Source organism: Falco biarmicus, chromosome 4, assembly GCF_023638135.1.
Source record: "Falco biarmicus isolate bFalBia1 chromosome 4, bFalBia1.pri, whole genome shotgun sequence".
Lineage (NCBI taxonomy): Eukaryota > Metazoa > Chordata > Aves > Falconiformes > Falconidae > Falco > Falco biarmicus.
This window is the reverse complement of record NC_079291.1, coordinates 67,118,064-67,136,457: the sequence shown is the minus strand read 5'-3', so window position 1 is coordinate 67,136,457 and position 18,394 is coordinate 67,118,064. Positions and strand designations below refer to the sequence as shown.

General features: G+C 57.9%; 2 protein-coding genes across 5 annotated transcripts; one reads left to right on the top strand and one right to left on the bottom strand.

Annotated features, from left to right (window-relative positions):
- Positions 1-1,308: 1,308 nt before the first annotated feature.
- On the top strand, positions 1,309-11,243 carry RNF126 (ring finger protein 126). The gene is made up of 9 exons (XM_056337425.1): positions 1,309-1,422; positions 4,956-5,014; positions 6,530-6,593; positions 7,137-7,378; positions 8,602-8,670; positions 8,756-8,825; positions 9,056-9,149; positions 9,605-9,720; positions 9,954-11,243. The coding sequence occupies exons 1-9, from the start codon at positions 1,348-1,350 to the stop codon at positions 10,101-10,103; spliced, it is 939 nt and encodes a 312-aa protein (XP_056193400.1). The 5' UTR covers positions 1,309-1,347; the 3' UTR covers positions 10,104-11,243.
- Positions 11,244-11,341: 98 nt separating this feature from the next.
- On the bottom strand, positions 11,342-18,341 carry FGF22 (fibroblast growth factor 22). 4 transcript variants are annotated; one of them, XM_056337444.1, is made up of 3 exons: positions 18,055-18,341; positions 14,662-14,761; positions 11,342-14,365 (listed from the first exon to the last, which is right to left on the bottom strand). In XM_056337444.1, exons 1-3 carry the CDS (start codon positions 18,296-18,298, stop codon positions 14,062-14,064), a joined length of 648 nt encoding a protein of 215 aa, XP_056193419.1. In that variant the 5' UTR covers positions 18,299-18,341; the 3' UTR covers positions 11,342-14,061. The 4 variants fall into 4 exon arrangements, with proteins under 4 accessions (XP_056193419.1, XP_056193420.1, XP_056193421.1 ...); XM_056337445.1 differs by having other exon boundaries at positions 11,342-14,362; XM_056337446.1 differs by having other exon boundaries at positions 14,099-14,365; positions 14,658-14,761.
- Between the last annotated feature and the right edge of the window lie 53 nt (positions 18,342-18,394).

Genomic DNA, 18,394 nt, shown 5'->3' with positions numbered 1-18,394 from the left:
CCACCCCCAAACCCCACCATTCTGCAGCCTCACCACCCCACCACGCTCAAACCCCCAAACCCCACACCCTCCCCATGCAGAAACCCCCAAACCACACAGCCCCACCATCCCACACCCTCCCTATGCAGGAACCCCCAAACCCTGCAGCCCTACAGCTCTACCACCCCAAACCCCATCGCCCTATCATGCAGAAACCCCAAAACCCTGTAGCCCCACCACCCCACATCCCCAAACCTGCCATCCTGCAGCCTCACCACCCCACCACCCTCAAACCCCCAAATCCCACACCCTCCCCATGCAGAAACCCCCAAACCCTGCAGCCCCACCACCCCCAAAACCTCATAGCCCCACTTTGCAGAAACCCCAAAACCACTCAGCCCCACCACCCCACACCCTCCCGGTACAGAAACCCCAAAATCCTGCAGCCCCACAGCCCTGCCACCCCCAAACCTCATAGCCCCACCGTGCAGAACCCCCTGACCCCGCTGCCCTGGGGCCAGGGACCCTCATAGGACCCTGTGCTCCCCACAAGCCCCCCAGGGCTCTCAGCCCAGGGTGACGAGGCCGTGCCCGTGCCCCAGGTGCTGCGGGGGGCTCAGCCGGTGGGGGGACAGCCCTGTCACCCCCAAAGGCCCCCCAGCACCCGCCAGTGGCGGGGGGGTTGGGGAACCTGTGAGGCTTCTGCTGACAGGGAATTCATCTCCCTTTGGGGCTGCTGAAACTTTAAGCAAATCTTGGGATTTTCACTCGAAAAAAACTTTTTTTTTCTTTTTTTGGGGGGGGCTCAAGCTCTCCCCATCTTTTTCCCCCTCTTATAAAAAAAAAAAAAAAGAAACAATTCCGCTTTTGCGCTGACATTGTAAAGCCCCCTTCCCACAGTTTTATTGAAAAATAAGGGGGAAAAAAACCCCAGGAATGGGACCAAACGCAGGGACAGGGACGCACTGGGCAGGTCTCAGCTGCAGCACCCTCCCGCTCTTCCTCACCAGGACCCCCCCCCTCCCCCTCAGGCCTGCTCCCCCCCCAGCCCCCCCCGCCCCGGCCAGGCCGTGGGGCGCCGGGCTCAGGCAGCTGCCAGGCTCCAGCCCCGGGGGATCGGAAGGGGGACGGGGGCCGGCACCCCGGGACCCCAGGATCGGGCCCCCAGCCGCGGCGCCTCGGGCTAACGGGCCACCGCCCCCTCCTCCGCAAGCCCCGCCCCCTCCGCAAGCCCCGCCCCGGAGCGCCCGCCTCCGCCACTCCGCGTTTCGGCCGCCGCGCCCGCGCTTGTCCGTGCTCGGCCGCCGTCGCCTGCGCCGCGCGTCGCTGGGCGGGGCGGGGTGAGGCGGCGGGGGGGGGGGTGGGAAGATGGCGGAGGCTTCAGCGCAGCCGGGACGGTTCTTCTGCCACTGCTGTTCGGCCGAGATCGCCCCGCGCCTGCCTGTGAGCGGGGCTGGGGTCCCGGCCGTGGGATGGGGCGGGGTAGGGGGGGCCAGGGGCGCGGGCCGGGGTGGGGGTGAGGGCCCGGGGGGGCTGGGCACGTGGGGGTGGGGCCTGAGGGGGAGCGGGGGGGCCTGAGGGGGAGCGGGCCCTCAGGGCGGGCAGGACCGGGGGGGCTCGGGGGCGATGTGGGGGTGAGGGCCCTGGGGGTGGGCGGTTGTGTGCGTGGTCGTTGGGGTTCGGGGGGGGGGGCGTTAGGAGCGAGGGGGATGAGGGTCCTGGGGGGGGGGAAGCGGTTGTGTGTGTGGTCGTTGCGGTTCGGGGGGGCGTTACCAAGGGTTCGGGGGGGGGCCCTGGGGGTGGGCGGTTGCGTGTGTGGTAGTTGGGGTTCGGGGGAGGGTTCGGGCCCTGGGTGGGGGGCAGTTCTGTGTGTGGTAGTTGGGGTTGGGGGGGGCGTTTAGGAGAGGTGAGGGCTCTGGGGGTGGTAAGTTGGGGTTGGGGGGGGGGCAGTCAGGAGGGGTGAGGGCCCTGGGGGTGGGAGGTTCTGGGGTGGTAAGTTGGGGTCCGGGGGGGGGGGCATCAGGAGGGGTGAGGGCCCCTGGGGGTGGGCGGTTGTATGTGTGGTAGTTGGGATTCGAGGGGGGGTGTTAGGAGGGGCTGGGGGGGCTCCGCAGGAGGGGGGCACACTGTGGCTGAGGGAAGGAGCTGGGGCTGGGGGGGCGGGAGGGGGCTCGCTGCCCTGCCTGGGCCTGTTGTGGGGGGTCTGCTGGGCTGTGGGGGTCTGTGTGCACCAGCCCGCTGGGCAGCCGTGCCTTGGAGGGTGGGAGGATGGGGGTCCCAGCCTGCAGCAGCCCCTCCTCAGCCCCATGCTTCCCTCGCCCCCCCCCACCTCCAGCCGGCTGAGGGCTCCAACATCCCCTGGCTCGGGCACCATGACCCCACGTCTTTGTCTGGAGCGAACTGAAGCTCCGTGGGATAACGAGGGGGTTTCTTTTTTGTTTCTTTTCAGTAGGATTTAAATGAGCATGAGAAGAGTTTCAGAGGTGATAATATCTAAGGCGTAGACGAGTGTACAAATGATACGTACACTGTTTCCACTCGCTAATGCAGAAGGGCTTTGTAGGCTAGGTGCAGTGCATGAGCAGGTGTGCTTTAACTGCTGAGTAAAACCCTGGCCTGTAAGGAGTCACGTTTTCCTGACGTGGGTAGAAAAGGAGTACCGGTTGTTGGAAAGGAACTGGCTAAAACATAGTGGTAGGTCATGGCTAGATTTTCTGTTGCTTGCCTGCCAAACATTGCGAGATGTTAAATTTGATTTGGAGGATCCTGACAGTCTCTCTATTTGTTCTGAAACTTTTTGCAGCGTCTGTCAGAATAAGGCATCGCTTTTTGTTAACGTTTATTGAATTTTAAAAGTCACCTTGATTGTGAGCACAGGTGTCTGCCGTGGTCGGTCAGACTTTGCGGTCAGTTTGGTTTTGTGACTGTGCTGTTTGTCCTTTCACCCTCTCCGTTGGGTCTTACTGGTTAGGGGAGGTTAGGCCTTGCTGGTAAATCTCACAGCTTGTGTGTAAGCCTGAGGACAAAACTCTTGATAATGCTCCTGCTAAATACACAGACAGGCTGGAGAAAGTGGCGCAGGAGCTGAAGGTTGTAACCTAGAAATATCGGTCGTTTATTTTTTGTTTAAATGCCCCGTGTTGGGCTTGTGCCAGAAGAGCACATCTGGTAGTGGACACGCTGAACTGTAGTGGGGAGAGGACGACTGCTTTTGTTGATTCAGGTCTAGTTAATTGCTCGTTAATGAACTTATTTTGAGGGTCCAAGTTCCCTCGGTTTCACTTGCTGTTTGCAGAGCAAGCTACAGGAGGTACCGTAGCATGTGCTGCAAAAGGAGTGATTCAAACAGCCTGAGAAACAGCAAACATTGACATTTGTGCTGTTCCAGCTGCAGAGGAATTTGCTGATCCCTCTGTTCAGAGTTGTCTGTAAGCACACACACACAAAAGCCTCCCTTAAACAGGAGAGTTGAGAGAAGTAAGTTGCTCACTGCTCGACTGTGGCTGCCTTAATATAATCTACCCCCGTGGCGTACTGGTGGGAGGTAAACCAGTAAGGGGGTATTTCAGAGGCAGAGCAGTGGATCTGATTTTCTATGCTCATCACAGGAGTTCCTGTGTGCTGGTAACCAACTTTGAGAAGAACTTGCGTGGTGTAGAAATCTTCTAGAAAACATAAACATTGTGTAAATTAGACTTAGTTATTTCACAATCACACATCTAACAAGTCCCGTGCAGAAGAGGGAGCAGCAACTTCTCTGAGTCTGTTTCTAGGTCTTGGTGCTTGCTGCTTCCTTATCTTGCTGGGCAGGCAGGGGTAGTGTGGACTGGATTGCTGGCGTTGCTGCCTTGAGCTGGGACCTTATCGGGGTTTTTTTGGGGTGGCTGGAGGAGTGATCCCAGATGTCTTATCAGAGCGAATGCACGTGACTGGCATCCTCTCCTCTGTTGGTGAATCCGTTGACTTTAAGGGCCTCTGCCCGTTCGAACGTAGCAGTAGTAAAGGGAAGGAACGTTATTTTTAGATCTTAAATTTCTTCCACGCTGAGCCTGGCTTTGCCAGCGCGGGGTTTGGAGTGGTTGTGTTTCCCTGCGGTGGCTGTTCTGCCTCTGCCGTGGTTGGAGTTAGGTATGGGGTCTGTTGCTTCCTCTTCTGACTCAGCGGTGCTGTGTGGTGCTACTTGTTCTCAAGCACTGAAAAGTGAAGTAATTTCCTTTCAGGATCTCGAGCGTTCTGGGCTGCTGCTCGCAGTAAACCCCAAAGCTAGAAAGCTGTGGAGTAGAAATTCTTTGCTAATGCCAGGAATTGTGAGGAAAAGCAACTGTGCGTGCTCCTGAGGAATCCCGTGTGTTTCTGCACACACAGGCTGTTTCTTCCAACATATTCAGTGTTAAAGGCTACAAGGGTGGCAGTAGCTTTCTGTAATGAGCATTGAGCGTGGGAGTGTAAAATTCTGGTATTGTGTGTTGCAGAATGACCCTCTTGTGTCTCCTTGACCTCTGTGTGGTGTGAACCCCAGATGACACTAGTAACAGCTTTCCATTCAGCCCTTTCTAAGCGACAGTGACACCCTGATTAGCCTGTGCTGCAATCCCCTTCTAGTTTCTCTCATTTGGCCCTTTGAGGGGGTGGGGATGGGCCCCCAAAACACGCAGCGATTTAAAATCTAATGTTTGATTGCTGGTCTTTTGGGAAGGCCGGTGATTTTGCTTTCACTTCACCCAGAACTACATCAGAAGTTATCTAATGCTTTGTCTATACTGGGGATTAATTAGCGTTATCCAAATCTTTTCTAAAGCCAAGTTCCAAACAGGCTCAGGCTTAACAATTTGCCTCGTTAGTCTGGTGAAGGCAAATATCAGTGATTTGGGGTCTTTTTGGCTCTGTGATTGTGGCATGCACTTGGAACGAGGAGCTGCAGGACTCTTCCACCCTATCACACTTTCTTTTCTCATTCAGTATTTCTTCTCCTGTAGGACTATATTTGCCCACGGTGTGAATCTGGTTTTATTGAAGAACTTCCTGAAGAGCCAAGGTAATGTGCTGCCCCAAAGGCTATTGCTAGCGTGAACTTAGTCTGCTTTGCTTTTTTTCCTTTTCCTCTAGTTAAAAGGCAACGTTGGATACTAAATGCACCATTTTTATTACTTCTGCCTGATACTTGGCTCATCTTTCATCACTGTGGGTATATAGTGCTTAACTTGCATAGTTTGCATCTACAGGTAAATCAGCCATGGGAATGGTGGGTGTCATGTTGCTGGTAAGGGGTGGGGAGGAATGGGTTGATTTAAAACAAACAAGCGAAAAAAAGATTGAAATAGAGAGGCTTTCCCCATGGTGTGTGGCAGCTCTGACCTGGTTTGAATCATCAGGGCAGAGATAACCTGAGAGAGGAGTCTGTGGAATGGAGAGTGTACATATGCTTCAGTATATAATTTAATAACTTAGTTTAGAGTGCGAACGGCGAAACATTTTGACTGAGACTTTGGACTCTGCACTGGAGCAGCTGAGATCTGCATTCACGTGCTTTACTGCTGACTCAGTAGTGGGACTGCTCTCTGGCAGTGTCAGAACAGGCAAGAGTAGAAGAAATGTCTTGAAATGTTCCGGGCACGTTTGCCGGACCTTGGTTGTGAGTGGCTTTGGGTCAGGCAGCATGTTGGTGGGCGTTCATGTGAGGGCACACTGAGCTGCACAGGGAGTGTGCCAGCCACACGTTGCTGCCCGCTGAGAGAGCTGATCTTTGCAGACTGAGGTTTCTGTACGACAAAGAAATACTTGGTCTGACGACACCAGCCTTAGAGGCTGAAAATCAATCTTGGCTAATCCTAACTTTGGTGATATGCTGTGACCGTGGGCGAGTCGCGTAATCGCTGAGTCTTAGCTCTTTGGTACCATGAACATCAAAGCGTAGACCTGGATGCTGAGCAGTAAATGTTCCTGCAACTCTCCAAAAGCAGAAACTGAACAGCATGAAGAGTTTTCCTAATAATCAGTCCCATTGAGTCACATGCCGCTGCAATAGAGAAGTTCCTTTGATTCAAGATTAGACTTAAGCATGTTTGGGTCATAGTGATCAGGGTTCGGACCTTAAGTCTTCCCTTCCTGGTGCTCCCGAGGATTAGCTGATTTGTTTGAGGTGGATTGTGCAGGGAATCCTTGCTTGACGTCATGGTTCAGTCACTTCTCTGTAGCTTCGTGAAATCAGAATCTAAAAGGGTCGGGGGACATGGGTGAAGATGTGGGGAAATGAAGGTTGCAGCCGGGGGAAGAACAAAACCTGATGTGAACAATTAGAAAATCAGCAGCTGAAGGCAGCCTGGTTTCAGTGCAGAGCTGACCCTGCCCTGGGGTGGAGAGGAAGGTGAGCAGACCTGAGATCCCTTCAAACTCCAGCTCTGCAGAGAAATGAACCTGTTGCTTTCTGTGTGCCATTACTGAGCAGCTGTGGTGTCAGGTTTTCCTGTGGTGTGTCCCTCACTCCCCTCTGCTGGGAAAATCTTTTCGTAGCACCCTTTCGAGGCTTCCCAATGCTCTTCATTCTTTACAGGAACACTGACAATGAAACCAGCTCTTCTACATCAGCCAGTGATCAGAGCAGGCATCCTTTTGAGGTAAGTCCTCTCTATTTCTTCCAGCACTTACTGATTTACCATTGAGTTGAAGTATTTTTCTGCTTGTACGTTGTCATAATCTGGGAAACATTTAAACAAAGTCTGGGAAAGGAGATATCAATATCATCCATGTGCTGCTCCTGAAATCTCTACGTGTTGTATTTTTACTGTGTTTTTTTAATAGGACCATGACTTGTAGCTTATTCTTGTTGTGAGGGGGCTAAGCTGGGATTTAGTGAGCTGTCTGGGTGTGTTGCTATGCAGTAGCCTCAGCTTAAAAGGCAGCAGTTACATGCAGCAGCTAAAGAGAAAGCAGGGAAGCTGTAGTTATTTCTTACCTTCATATGTAGTTTCAGTCTGTGTCTGTTCCTCACTAAGCTGCTTCTGAGAGTGCACTGATCCACCCATGTCAGCCAAGGCTTGAGAGCTGCTGGGGATCTGACGAGACTAGTCTTGGTTGGAGGGCTGGTGAAGTACCAGGCGTGAAAGCTAAGAGCTATTTCTCTTTGTTACAATCCGTTCTCTGAACTCTCTCCCTCCCAGAATGTGGATCAGCACTTATTCACCTTGCCGCAGGGCTATGGCCAGTTTGCTTTCGGGATCTTTGATGACAGCTTTGAGTTTCCGTTCGGGTCCAATGTGCAGTCAGAGGACAACAGGGACTCTGAGAACCGGAGGGAGCGAGAGCACCAGTCTCGGCATCGATACGGCGCAAGGCAGCCCCGAGCCCGTCTCGCCACCCGCCGTGCCGCTGGCAGGCACGAGGGAGTTCCCACGCTGGAAGGGTGAGAGCAATGGCGAAGCCCCGTTATTTTTCACTGATGAGAGTCAGCTAAAAATCAGCCTGTACCTTTTTCTCATCACTTTCAGGAGCAGATCCTTAAAGACTGCTCCTGAGCAGAGGTGCCTGGTGTGACTCTTCTGTAGGTGCCCAGCTTTGCCCCTGTGAACTCGCGCTGCTGGACGCTCAGCCTTCAGCTGGGCCTGCAGCTGTTGGCACGCTCTTGCCTTGAGTTTATAGGGGCCATTTCACCTGAGCACAGTGGTGCAGGCTACAGTGCGGCTGTTTTAACTGTTAAACCTGCAGTGAGAAAGCGTTCTCTGGCTGGTTGGTGTGGTTTAACCTGGCCAGCAACTAAGCCCTGCGCAGCCGCTCACTCGCTCACTCCCCTGTGCTGGGATGGGGGAAAGTTGGAAGAGTAAAAGTGAGAAAACACATGGGTTGAGATAAAAGTGGTTTAATAAGTAAAGCAAAAGCCGTGCATGCCAGCAAAGCAAACAGAGGAATTCATTCACCATGGGTGGGCAGGTGTGCGGCCATCTCCAGGAAAACAGGGCTCCATCATGTGTAACCATTACTTGGGAAGACAAACGCTGTAACTCCAAACATCTCCCCGTTCCTTCTTCCCCCAGCTTTGTGTACTCCGTTTGTCATCCTGTGGTACAGAATATCCCTTTGGCTGGTTGGGGTCTGCTGATCCAGCTGTGTCCCCTCCCAGTTTCTTGTGCCACTCCAGCCTTCTTGCTGACAGGGCCTGAGAAACTGAACAATCCTTGACTTAGTATAAACATTAGTTAGCAACAGCTAAAACCACCAGTGTGTTACCAACATGTTCTCACACCAGATCCAAAACATAGCACTGCACTAGCCACTAAGAAGAAAAATAACTCCATCTCAGCTGAAACCAGGACATTGTTACCAGGTATTACCAAAACGTTGTGCTCAGTGTAAGGGGAAACCAAACGCTGGACTAATGTTTCTTTAACTGCATCCTGGAGAGCCGCTTGCCATCACATCAGAAATTATCCCTGTACGAATAGAATATTGAAACTTCCCTTTGTCAATGAATAATCAGTTCGTAAGATGCAATTGCTAGAGGATATTTTTCCTTTTCCCCAATGCTGCGACAGTGTTTAGCCTATTTAACCACTGCTTCCACGGCAGGTTTCTGGGCTGGGAGCTAGCAGGCACTAATTCTTACATAAACCTGGTTTTCTTGTCTTTCAGAATTATCCAGCAGCTGGTTAATGGAATTATTGCACCTACAACTATACCAAACCTAGGACTAGGTCCTTGGTGAGTTGGAAGATGTACTGCTTTTTCTCCCAGAGTCCTTGTTCATACTCCCAGCCCAATTTAATCGTTGTTCTTATTCTTAAAGGGGAGTCTTGCATTCAAATCCAATGGACTACGCATGGGGTGCCAACGGCTTGGATGCAATTATTACACAGGTAAAACTGGCGTTATAATGGAGTCTCCCATCCTCCTGTGCAGTGCTGCAAAATTGTCTGCACCCGTTGTGATGCAGGGGGGTGAAACACTGAGGGTGCAGGAGTGGGAGACAAGGTCTGTGGTGCTGGCAGTGCAGGGTTCAGGTGCCCTGGTTCAATAAATGAACAGATTCTGTGTGCTGCTGAGCTCATGTCTTCCTTCTGCCTTCTGTGGCTCATTGTTTTTTCAGTTACTAAATCAGTTTGAAAACACTGGACCGCCGCCAGCGGACAAAGAAAAGATCCAGGCCCTCCCCACCATACAGATTGCACAGGAACACGTAGGTATGTATATCTCCTCCAGGGAATCGCTCACAAAGAGCTCTGTGGAAGTTCTGTTTAACGTTTTCTTGGGGTTTTAATTTTGTCTGTTAATACCTTCAAGGCCTAAAACATTTCAGAGAGGGGAGAAAGCTGAACTATTGCTCTGTTATACTCACGCACACACAAAAAATAGTGTAGACTGGATGGATTTGCCCCGGGGAAGCAAACAGTTCTGGAAGGTTCAGTGTGGATAGAGATGGAAAAAGCAGAAGGGAAGGGAACAAGGAAGCGAACACAGGGCAGCGAGAAGTGGAGTGATGGCGGCTGGGACTGCAGAGCAACAGGCTTTCCTCTCTGCAGGGGTGAAGCAGCAATGGGGGGAAGGGGAAGAGGTGATGGGACACAGAGTTGGGTGTTTTGAGTGTCATTTGCTCCTTTATTGCTTAGCTGTTTCTTGGTTTCTCTTTATGATACAGATTCTGGGTTAGAGTGTCCTGTGTGTAAAGAAGACTATACAGTCGGTGAAAATGTCCGGCAGTTACCTTGCAATCACCTTTTCCACAACAGCTGTATAGTCCCTTGGCTGGAACAGGTTAGTGCCGCCCGAGTGGGTGGCTGGGGTTTTGTAGCACTTGGGTGTTTTTTCTGGTGGTACGGTTCTCCTCTGTAAATATTTTCATACCTCTGTGGTAAGACCTGAGTGTGAGCGGCCTTTGATCAGAGGAAGGATTGTCATCTTAGCCTTTTCCTTGAGTGCTGCTCCTGTATCGTGTTTCTAATCCCATTTCCCATATTTCTTGTTTTGTTTTTGTCTGCTCTCCAAAGCATGACACGTGTCCTGTGTGCCGGAAAAGCTTAAGTGGACAAAACACTGCCACAAACCCCCCAGGACTCACAGGGATGAACTTCTCATCCTCCTCCTCCTCATCTTCCTCCAGCTCACCAAGTAATGAAAACTCATCGAACAACTCATGAATCTTAATCCAACCCTCTGTCCCTGGGGCCCTGTCCCTTGTCCTTCCTCCCTCCCCAGCCAACGTAAGCAACGAAAGGGGCTTCCAGAGCAGAGCGAGGGGAGGGTAGCAAGGGGGAAGCAGCACCCCCACAATTCCATTTTGAGTTCCGAAGACACGGAGACTCTGGGTCCTTCAGAGATGAGAAGCCTCAAGTTCTGGGATGGGGGGGAAAGAGCTCTGTCTATTAATAAAAACATCCATTTGCCGCGTGGACTTTTAACCATTGCAGTGAAAGGCTGCTGCGCCCCACAGACGGGAAACCCGAGGTGCTGAGCTAGCGGTTGCAATTCTGAATGGAAAGGTTGTTTGTATGGTTTTGAATTTAAGATTCCTTTCTTTATTTCTTTTGCTCCTCCTCCCCTTGGATGCTATCTCTTCTGCTTTGGAGATTGAATTCTTTAAAATGAAAGCGTAATAATACTGCCTCCCTCCCGGGATCTCCAGCTGGGGAGGGCCAATAGCTGTCACTGAAAAAATGAACTCTTGAAATAGACCCCGTTATCCTTCCCATCCCCATCTCAAGTCCCATTTATTTTTCGTTATAACCTCGCCCTTCTGATACCCAACACTGAAAGGGTTTTTATAATTTTAAATTATTACTGCTGTTAAATAAACGGACGTTTCAGCTCAATGAGACATTATGCATGATTTGAAGAAAACTACAGGGTAAGCTCTCCGGAGACTGCTGTGCTGAGCCGTCCCATGTCACCCCTGGCCAGGCTGGGCTTGTCCAAGCCCTCCTGCGTGCCCAGGGCAGGCATGCTGTGAGCTCTGAGCACCAGACTCTGACGTGACCAGCACCCGTACGTGCATTGCCAGCCTGCAAATCGTTGAGCGGTTGGCTGCAGGATTGCAACTGAAAGCATCCTTGCCTGGTCTTTTGTATTTTTTACACCTTCTCCCCGTTGCAGTCCTGCCCTTCTCTCAGCCTGAGCAGACTTTTCCACTGTGTCGACATCAGGACTGGGCGCGCATCAGAGCAAGGACCAGCCAAACATCATTGTGACCGAATAATATATGAGAAAAACAACAGTTTGGAGAAAAATGTATTTCAAAGCTACTTAAAATACAGCTGATTAAAAAAGGAGAGAGACAAATATCCAGGTGTGTTTGTGACTCGGTTTCTGTGACAGAGCTGGAGCTTGGAGAATGAAAAGAATGTGACCAGAGCGGGCAGTGACCTACCTGCTGCCTGGGTCCGTGCTCGCCTGAGCCTGGAGGCACAAGAGGAGCAAAAAGCGGGGTTCCCTTGGCCACCTCACCATGGGCCTCCAGCTTTGGTCTGGGCACGCTGAACCTCAAGCTGAATCTCAAGCGCAGCCTCGGCAGCTCCAAGAGAAGCCTGGCACAGGGCTGGGTGCCAGGGTGGGAGATGGCCTGGGGGGGACCGTGCCTTGGGGGTGGTGGGTGAGGCTTCTGCGGCACAGCCCGGGGCAGAGCTGGCAGGAGGGGCAAGCGGCGTGTGGCTCTGAAGCGCTGACCTGGGTGGTGTGGGACAGATGTCAACTGATGCTGCTGTCACGGGGGCTTCGGGTAGGCGGTGGGGTCTCGCTGAGCTGCTGCCCGGGTGTTTGTGATGGTGCTGGGCGCTCCGGGGTGCGTGTTGGGACCATGCTGTGGCAGACACCAGAGTGGGGGAGGGGGAACCTGCCCCCATGGGGGCTGCTGGGTGGGATGGATGGAGGGTTCAAGGGCTCGGAGGCTCCCTGTGTCTTCTCCAGTTTCTGGGGCCTGTGAGCAGGCTGGGGGTGGCTGGGGAAGGTGCTGACCTCCCACCCTGGACACTCAAGGTCCTGGCACTGGCAGAGCTTTGGCGTCTCTCTCAAAGCAGCCTTACCTGAGGACCTGGCCCTTCTTCCCGAGAGCTTTCTGGGAAGGGACAGGCAGCCCATTGGAGGGGGAAGGCAGGCAGCTTGTTTGGCATTTCTTGAGCCATTTTCAGAGTACAAGAGAAGGTTTGGTGGAGAAAACGTCCCCAGCATGGATGGCGGCAGCCTTTGCCAAGCCTGCCGGGGCCACACGGCTGGTGCTGAGCAACTTTCCTGGAATGTTTTTCCTCCTTGGCTTTCCCAGCACAGCCAGGGCAGCCCAGCGGCACCTTTCATCTCGGCAGGCAGATGCCTGCGGGACGAGGGTTTATCTCAGGACTGGTATATCAGGGTTAATAGCTTGTCCTCCACCAGAGGTTGAGCCAGAAGCTTCTGCCACTGGGATCCTGGGCTTGGGAGGCAGGTGGCAGCAGGAAGGTCTGTGGCTGAGCCTGCGTGTGCCCATCAGCTGGCCCTGCACGGAGGGAAGGCTTTGCTGTTTAGTCACTGAAATGCAGCCTGGGAGACCTGGAAAAACCTTCCTTCTCCTGCTGCGTTTCAGCTGCCGGCTGCGGTGCAGGGTTCCCAGCCCCCCTGGAGCTCAGGGAGTGATTTCTCACATGTGAGCAGTGCTTGGGGTGGGTTTCAAGTGGGTATAGCGGGGTCCGCGGTGGGTGTATGGCTGCTGCCACCCGCCTGGCAGGGGCTCCAGCTGGGGCCGGTGCCCGCCGTGGTCACCACATGGTTAACGCGGTGGCTGTTCCCTCTCACAGGCTGGTTTGGAGCTGGTTGGGTAAGAAATGGAACGAGTTTGGTGGTTTTTGCTGGGGCCATCACTCACCTCTGACAGGATAAAGTGACCAGGCTTCGATGCCTGGCCACGGCGGGTGTGCAGGGCGGTGCAGGAACGTGCCCTGGCTGGGAGGCCGAAGCACAGGTGCTATTTTCCTGGCCATGCTCCTCTCCAGGCGAGGGACTGGTCCTCGCCACCACCCACCTTCCCAGCTCCATCTCTGCTGGGGGCCCAGGACCAGCCTGGAGGCGCTGGCTGTGGCTGGGGGGCTGGGGACCAGTGCCCCGCTGCACCTCAGTGCTTGCACTGGTGGATCGGGCACCGTCCGCACAAGTGGGAGTCTGTGACCCAAGTGCTCCCACTGGGGACACGTGCCCAGAGCAGGTCTGGTCCCTTCTGCTCATGGTGTCCTGGCTCAGGGTCTGCACGTGGGTGGGAAGCAGCGTCCTAGCCCCCCCCAGACAGGGGCAGCCCCAGGGCTGTCTGCCCAAGGGTCCAGGTCGGCACCTGGCCCCGCAGGCCCCACTGCAGTGCCACAGTGGGACACTTGGCTGCCACCCAGCTCTTCCTCCAGCTCCAGGGAGTCTTTCGACCCCTCATCCCCCTCTGCCTTGTCCCTTGGGGTCTCTGGGGCCGCATCCCCTTGCGCAGAGCCTGGCACCTCCTGGGCGATGCTCCCCCTCGGAGCGGCTGCACCGTGCTGGCTGCGGGTCATGCGTGGGAGTGCTTTCCTGTGGTAATAGCACAGGGTCCCGGCTCTCCCCCAACAGGCAGCTGCTTTTTTCCTGCTCCCTCCTTTGTGCCGCTGGACAACCGTCGCTGTGTTTTCCTGTGGGTCAGATTTTGGGCTGGGGGCGTCTCCGCCTGCGCACTCAGGTGGGGATGTGGGTCGATGAGGAGCTGGACATGGCAGGGGAGGGTCAACGCTGGTGGCTGCAGCCGTGAGCCCCGGGAAGCCAACCCCACCCAGCCCAAGCTGAGCCCATCACCGAAGCTCCAAAACTTGCTTCCCCTTCTGCACCATGAACACAGCTTTAATTGCCACGGGTGCTTGGACACAACACAAATACAACCCGCCGGTACATCCCGGCCCCTGCCCCTGCAGAGACACGGCTAGCAGAGCTCTGGCCGCCTGGTCCGGGCTGCACTGGGGGGTGCAACACAGGCAGCCCCGGCACGTGGTGGCCGTGCTCCCCGGGCTGTGCCATGCCAGCTCCGCTCGGCAGGACGGTGGGGAGACCCGCATCCCTGCACGGCTGTGGGGGCTGCATCTGGAGCATCTGCCTTCCGCATCCATCTCCACCATGCGTTTAAAATTAAAACAATAAATAGAAAAAAAAAAAAAAAAAGATATGTACATAAATAAAATAACCCTTTTTTCCTTTTTTTTTTCCCTGCAGGATGGTCCAGAGCCGCCTGTGGGGCTCAGCTGATGAGCATGGGGAGGAAGTGTGTGGAGAGGTGCTGCCGGCGCGTCTTGCCCCCTCGCCGTGGCCTGCCCTTGGTACTGAGCGAGAGGAACATGGGGCGGCCACGGTGCTGCCAGCGCAGCGACGCGTAGGTGTTGTAGCCGTTCTCCTCGATGCGCTCCATGAACTTGCAGTTGGGGTTGAACTCCTTCTGGCAGGAGAGGGAAGGGGGTGAGGGGCAGCCGCGCTCAGCCCGTCGTCACCCTGCTTTGGTGGGGTCGGAGCCCAGGAGCGGGGCAGGGCAGGACCCCAGCTCCTCCCGGCTCCCCGGAGGGCAGAGGAGCTCTGTGGGTGCAGTCCCCGGCTGGGAGTAGGTCAGGGCATGGGAAACCAGGAGCCTGCTCCTGGGCACCAGTCCCTGTGGGTTTGGGACCCCTGTTCCAGCTCTGCCCTGCACCTCTGACCCCGCTGCAGTCCCTCCCTGGAGGCAGCGTCCGACCTACCGACCCGTAGAGCCTCCCCTGCTTGTTCATGGCCAGGTAGAAGCCGGTGTGCACCGCCCGGATGGCCACGACGCCCACACGCACCGACCGGATCTCGAGGATGCCTGCAGGACAGGGAAGTGTGGCGGTGAGCTGGGAGGGACCAGCAGCCTCCCCAAGGGACCCTGCCCCAATGCTTGGCTCTGTGGCTGCGAAGTGTCTCCACGGAGGGATGGGGCCGCTGACCCTCGCCTGGCACCGGAGCAGCCAGGGGCATGGTGGGAAGGAGGGCTGCAGCCCGAGCCGGCAGCGGGCAAGGGAACCTCTGATCCGGGGAGGATTTGATCTTTACTCCTCTCCTCCCCAGGAGCCGAGCTGCACGGGAGCGATGCCAAGCACAACCTCCATGTGCCTGGAACAAATCCCTGCCCAGTGCCAACCTCGCGTTTACCCTCCCCTCGTTGGCAGCTCTGCCCGCGCATCTGTCCTGAATGCGCCTGTGGTGCCCTGGGGACCTGACCCGCCTCTCCCAGTGCCCGGCCCCTGGCACCGTCAGGGCACCGAGGCCGGTGTGGCCCTTGGAGGGGCAAAGTGTGCGCGGGGGTGGCAGTGCCGGCGCCCAGCCATGTTACAGTGGATGGAGGCACCTGGGCAGACGGCTGCGGGGATGGCGCTGCTACGGATGCCAGTGCTGGTCGCCCAGCTGGCACGAGCACAGACGTGCGACCCTGTGCCAGGCAGGAGGGACGTGGCAGCGCTGCAGGATGTGGGGATGAGCCCAGGAGGTGGCTGCAGCCAGGCTGTGAAGCCACAGAGGGGCACGGCCACAGCTGGACTGGTGTGCGTGTGCCCAGCCACTGAGTTTGGGGCGCAGCCGCTAATGGGAAAGGCATGCGGTCGGACCAGCGGCTCTGACAGGGGAAACACCCAGAGCATCATCAGGGCCTTTGGATTCCTGCACCGCCTCGTGCGGGCCAGCCCCCAGCGCTGCTGCCAGCCCTGCTGCCCACCACGGTGCTGTGGAGTGAGGAAGGAATCTCCAGTGGGCAGAGGCACGGGCAGGGTGTGAGCCACAGCAGGAGCTGCCCATGGGCACCGCTGCCCACGGCTGCTCCGGCTGGATGGGGCAGGAGGATGCACGGAGGCTTTGGCTGGTGGCAGCATGCACAGCGCAGGGGGCTGCAGCCCCAGGGCAGGGGGGTTTACCAGCCACCGACAGCCCAGCTGAGCTGGCATTGCCAGCCTGGGGGCACTCATGCTCTTGCCAGGAGCAGATGGGGTGGATGTGGCACCGGGGCAGCACGACAGCTCCTGAGCTCAGCTCCATGGGGGTGATGTGTAAGGGGATTTTCAGCCCAGCTGCATCCGTGCTGCCACCAGCACCCAGCCCTGGCACCCCCCAGGACCCGCAGGGCCTGGCCCAGCGAAGCTGTTGACGAGCAGCCAGCCGCGGGGAAGGGCTGAGCGAATGCCTGCGAATCCATCCCACTTGATCACTGTCTGGAGCTGCTGCTATTTATAACAAAGGACTTCAGCTTTTCTAAAAATAACCCCCCCCGCATTGCCGTTCCCAGTGCCCCGGCTGGTCTGCCACACTTTGCTGTCAAGTGCCGGGGCAGTGCCTGGCTCTTTGCGGAGGCGATGGGTCCCTGTGGATGCGGGGCAGCACTGGGGGCAGCTCCCAGTGCTCCCAGTCTCACACCCTCAGCCCCAGCAGGGAGGCTGGGGCAGATGCAGGGTTTGAGGTGGGGGGAGCGCTGGGAGAGCCCCTGCCCCCCTGCAGCCGCTGGCAGGGCTGGTCGGGCAGCTGCCGTGAGGGCTGGGGAGCAGAGCCCAAGCCCAGCCCAAGCCCCGGTTATCTGTCACCACCTGCCAGGCCCAATTGCCACACGGCCCAGAGAACGTGTCGGGGTGCTTTGTGCTGGCAGCGCGCCCGGTCGGACTCCCCGCAGCCTCTGGCACCGCCGGAGGGTTCCCTGGGCTGGGCTGGGCTCCCTCGTCCTGTGGCCAGACTGGCCAGGACACAGGGCACCCCCCACTGCCACCGGGACACGGGCTGGGGGATGCTGCTCCCATCCACAGCATCCTTCCTGCCCCAAGCCCCGATGCCCCACCAGAGTCCCCTGGGGCCGCTCAGGCATCCTCCCCTCCCCAAGCACCCGACATCCCCCCCCTGCCCTGCCACTGCCCTGCCAGCCTGGTGTCCCCCCTCCCTGTCGCAAGGGGCTGGGACCCAGCACCCAAAAGGGGCTGATACCGCGGTGCTAAAGCTGGACTTGCAGCCCTGGCCCTTGTACGGTGGGTGCCACGTCCCCTCGGGACCCACGGTGCTGTCACCTGGAGGTGTCCCAGCTAGGAGCAGGTGGCTGCGGGGTCAAGGCAGGATCCCGGTGCTCGGAGCTGCCCCTAGGCCAGCACGGGGACCCCAGTGCCGGCCCCGGCGGCCGCCTCTTCCCACCGCCGCTGTGGGGTGGAGCAGCCCCAGCCCCAGGGAAAGGCCTAATCCTGCCTGCTTGTTCCCAAGCTCCAGATCACAGCACGGCGCAGGCAGCACCGACATCCTGCAGCGTTCGCCCCCTCTGTCCCCCCCGGGATGCCCGGGAGCCCCCCCAGGACCAGCCTGTGGGGAGGCTGCAGCAAGTGACCCCATGGCACAGCTGGGCACTGTGCCCCTCGGGGCGGCCGGCTCTGCCCACCCGGGTCCCTGCGTGGCGGGTGTCCCTGTGGCCACGCGTGTCCCCGCACTGTGCCGGGCCCCAGGCAGCGGGTGCTCCGCGGTCCCCTCCGACGGGGCGGCCCCGCACCCCCACCCAGCCTCACAGATGCCGGGTTGGGAGACCCGCATCGCCCCCAAGCTTTTCCCGTCCCTCCTCCTCCTCAGCCTTTATCCTCCACAGCGTGTTTACGGGGAACGACCAGCTCCCCCCACATGTGCCGGATGGAGCCCACCCGAGCGGCAGGGCAGGACGGGCAGCCCCCGGGCTGCGCTGGCACCAGGGACCCCCCGGTCACCCAGGCGCTGGGCAGAGCTGCCAGCACCCTGCCGGGTCCCCGGTCGCTGCACGCCGGTGGCTTTGTGCCTCTCCTCGCTCCCCCGGCGCGGTGGGCAGCCGAGCCCCGGGAATGGAGGTCCCGGGGGTGAGGGCAGCAGGAGCCGGTCGGATGGGAGCGAGGACAGCGGGGACAGTGGCCACCTGCAGCTCCGGCATGGCACAGGCGTTCGCTGGGTCCCCGGGGCCGGGCACGGCGGGGTCCCGTCGCCACCCCGGGTGTCTCCGTCCAGCCCTCGCCCCCGCCCCGTCCCCTTTGCCCCCTGCCCGGCCTCGGCGGGATCGGGTTCTCGCCCGCCGTGGGTGGGAGGGCGGCGGCCCCGGCTCTCCCCGGTCCCGGTCCCGGTCCCAGTCTCGCTCCCACTCACTGCCCGGCCGCTCCCTCCAGCGCGTCCCCTCCACGCCGCCGCCGCCGTCGATGCGGAGGAAGAAGCGGGTGGCGGAGAAGAGCCGCCGCCAGCGCACGTCGCCCTCCAGGTGGCCGTAGCTACGGGGGGGCCGCCGGCCGCCCCAGGCGGCGCTGCCCGCCCCCGGCCCCGGCCCCGGCCCCGCCAGCACGGCGAGCGCCCCGGCGAGGCAGGCGGCGAGGGCGGCGGGGCCCCCGCGCCTCATGGCGGCGGGCGGCGTGCGGGCGGCGGGGCGCGGCGGGGCGGCGGGCGACGGGCCATGGCCGCGGCGGCGGCGACCGGCCCCGACGGCGCGGGCTGC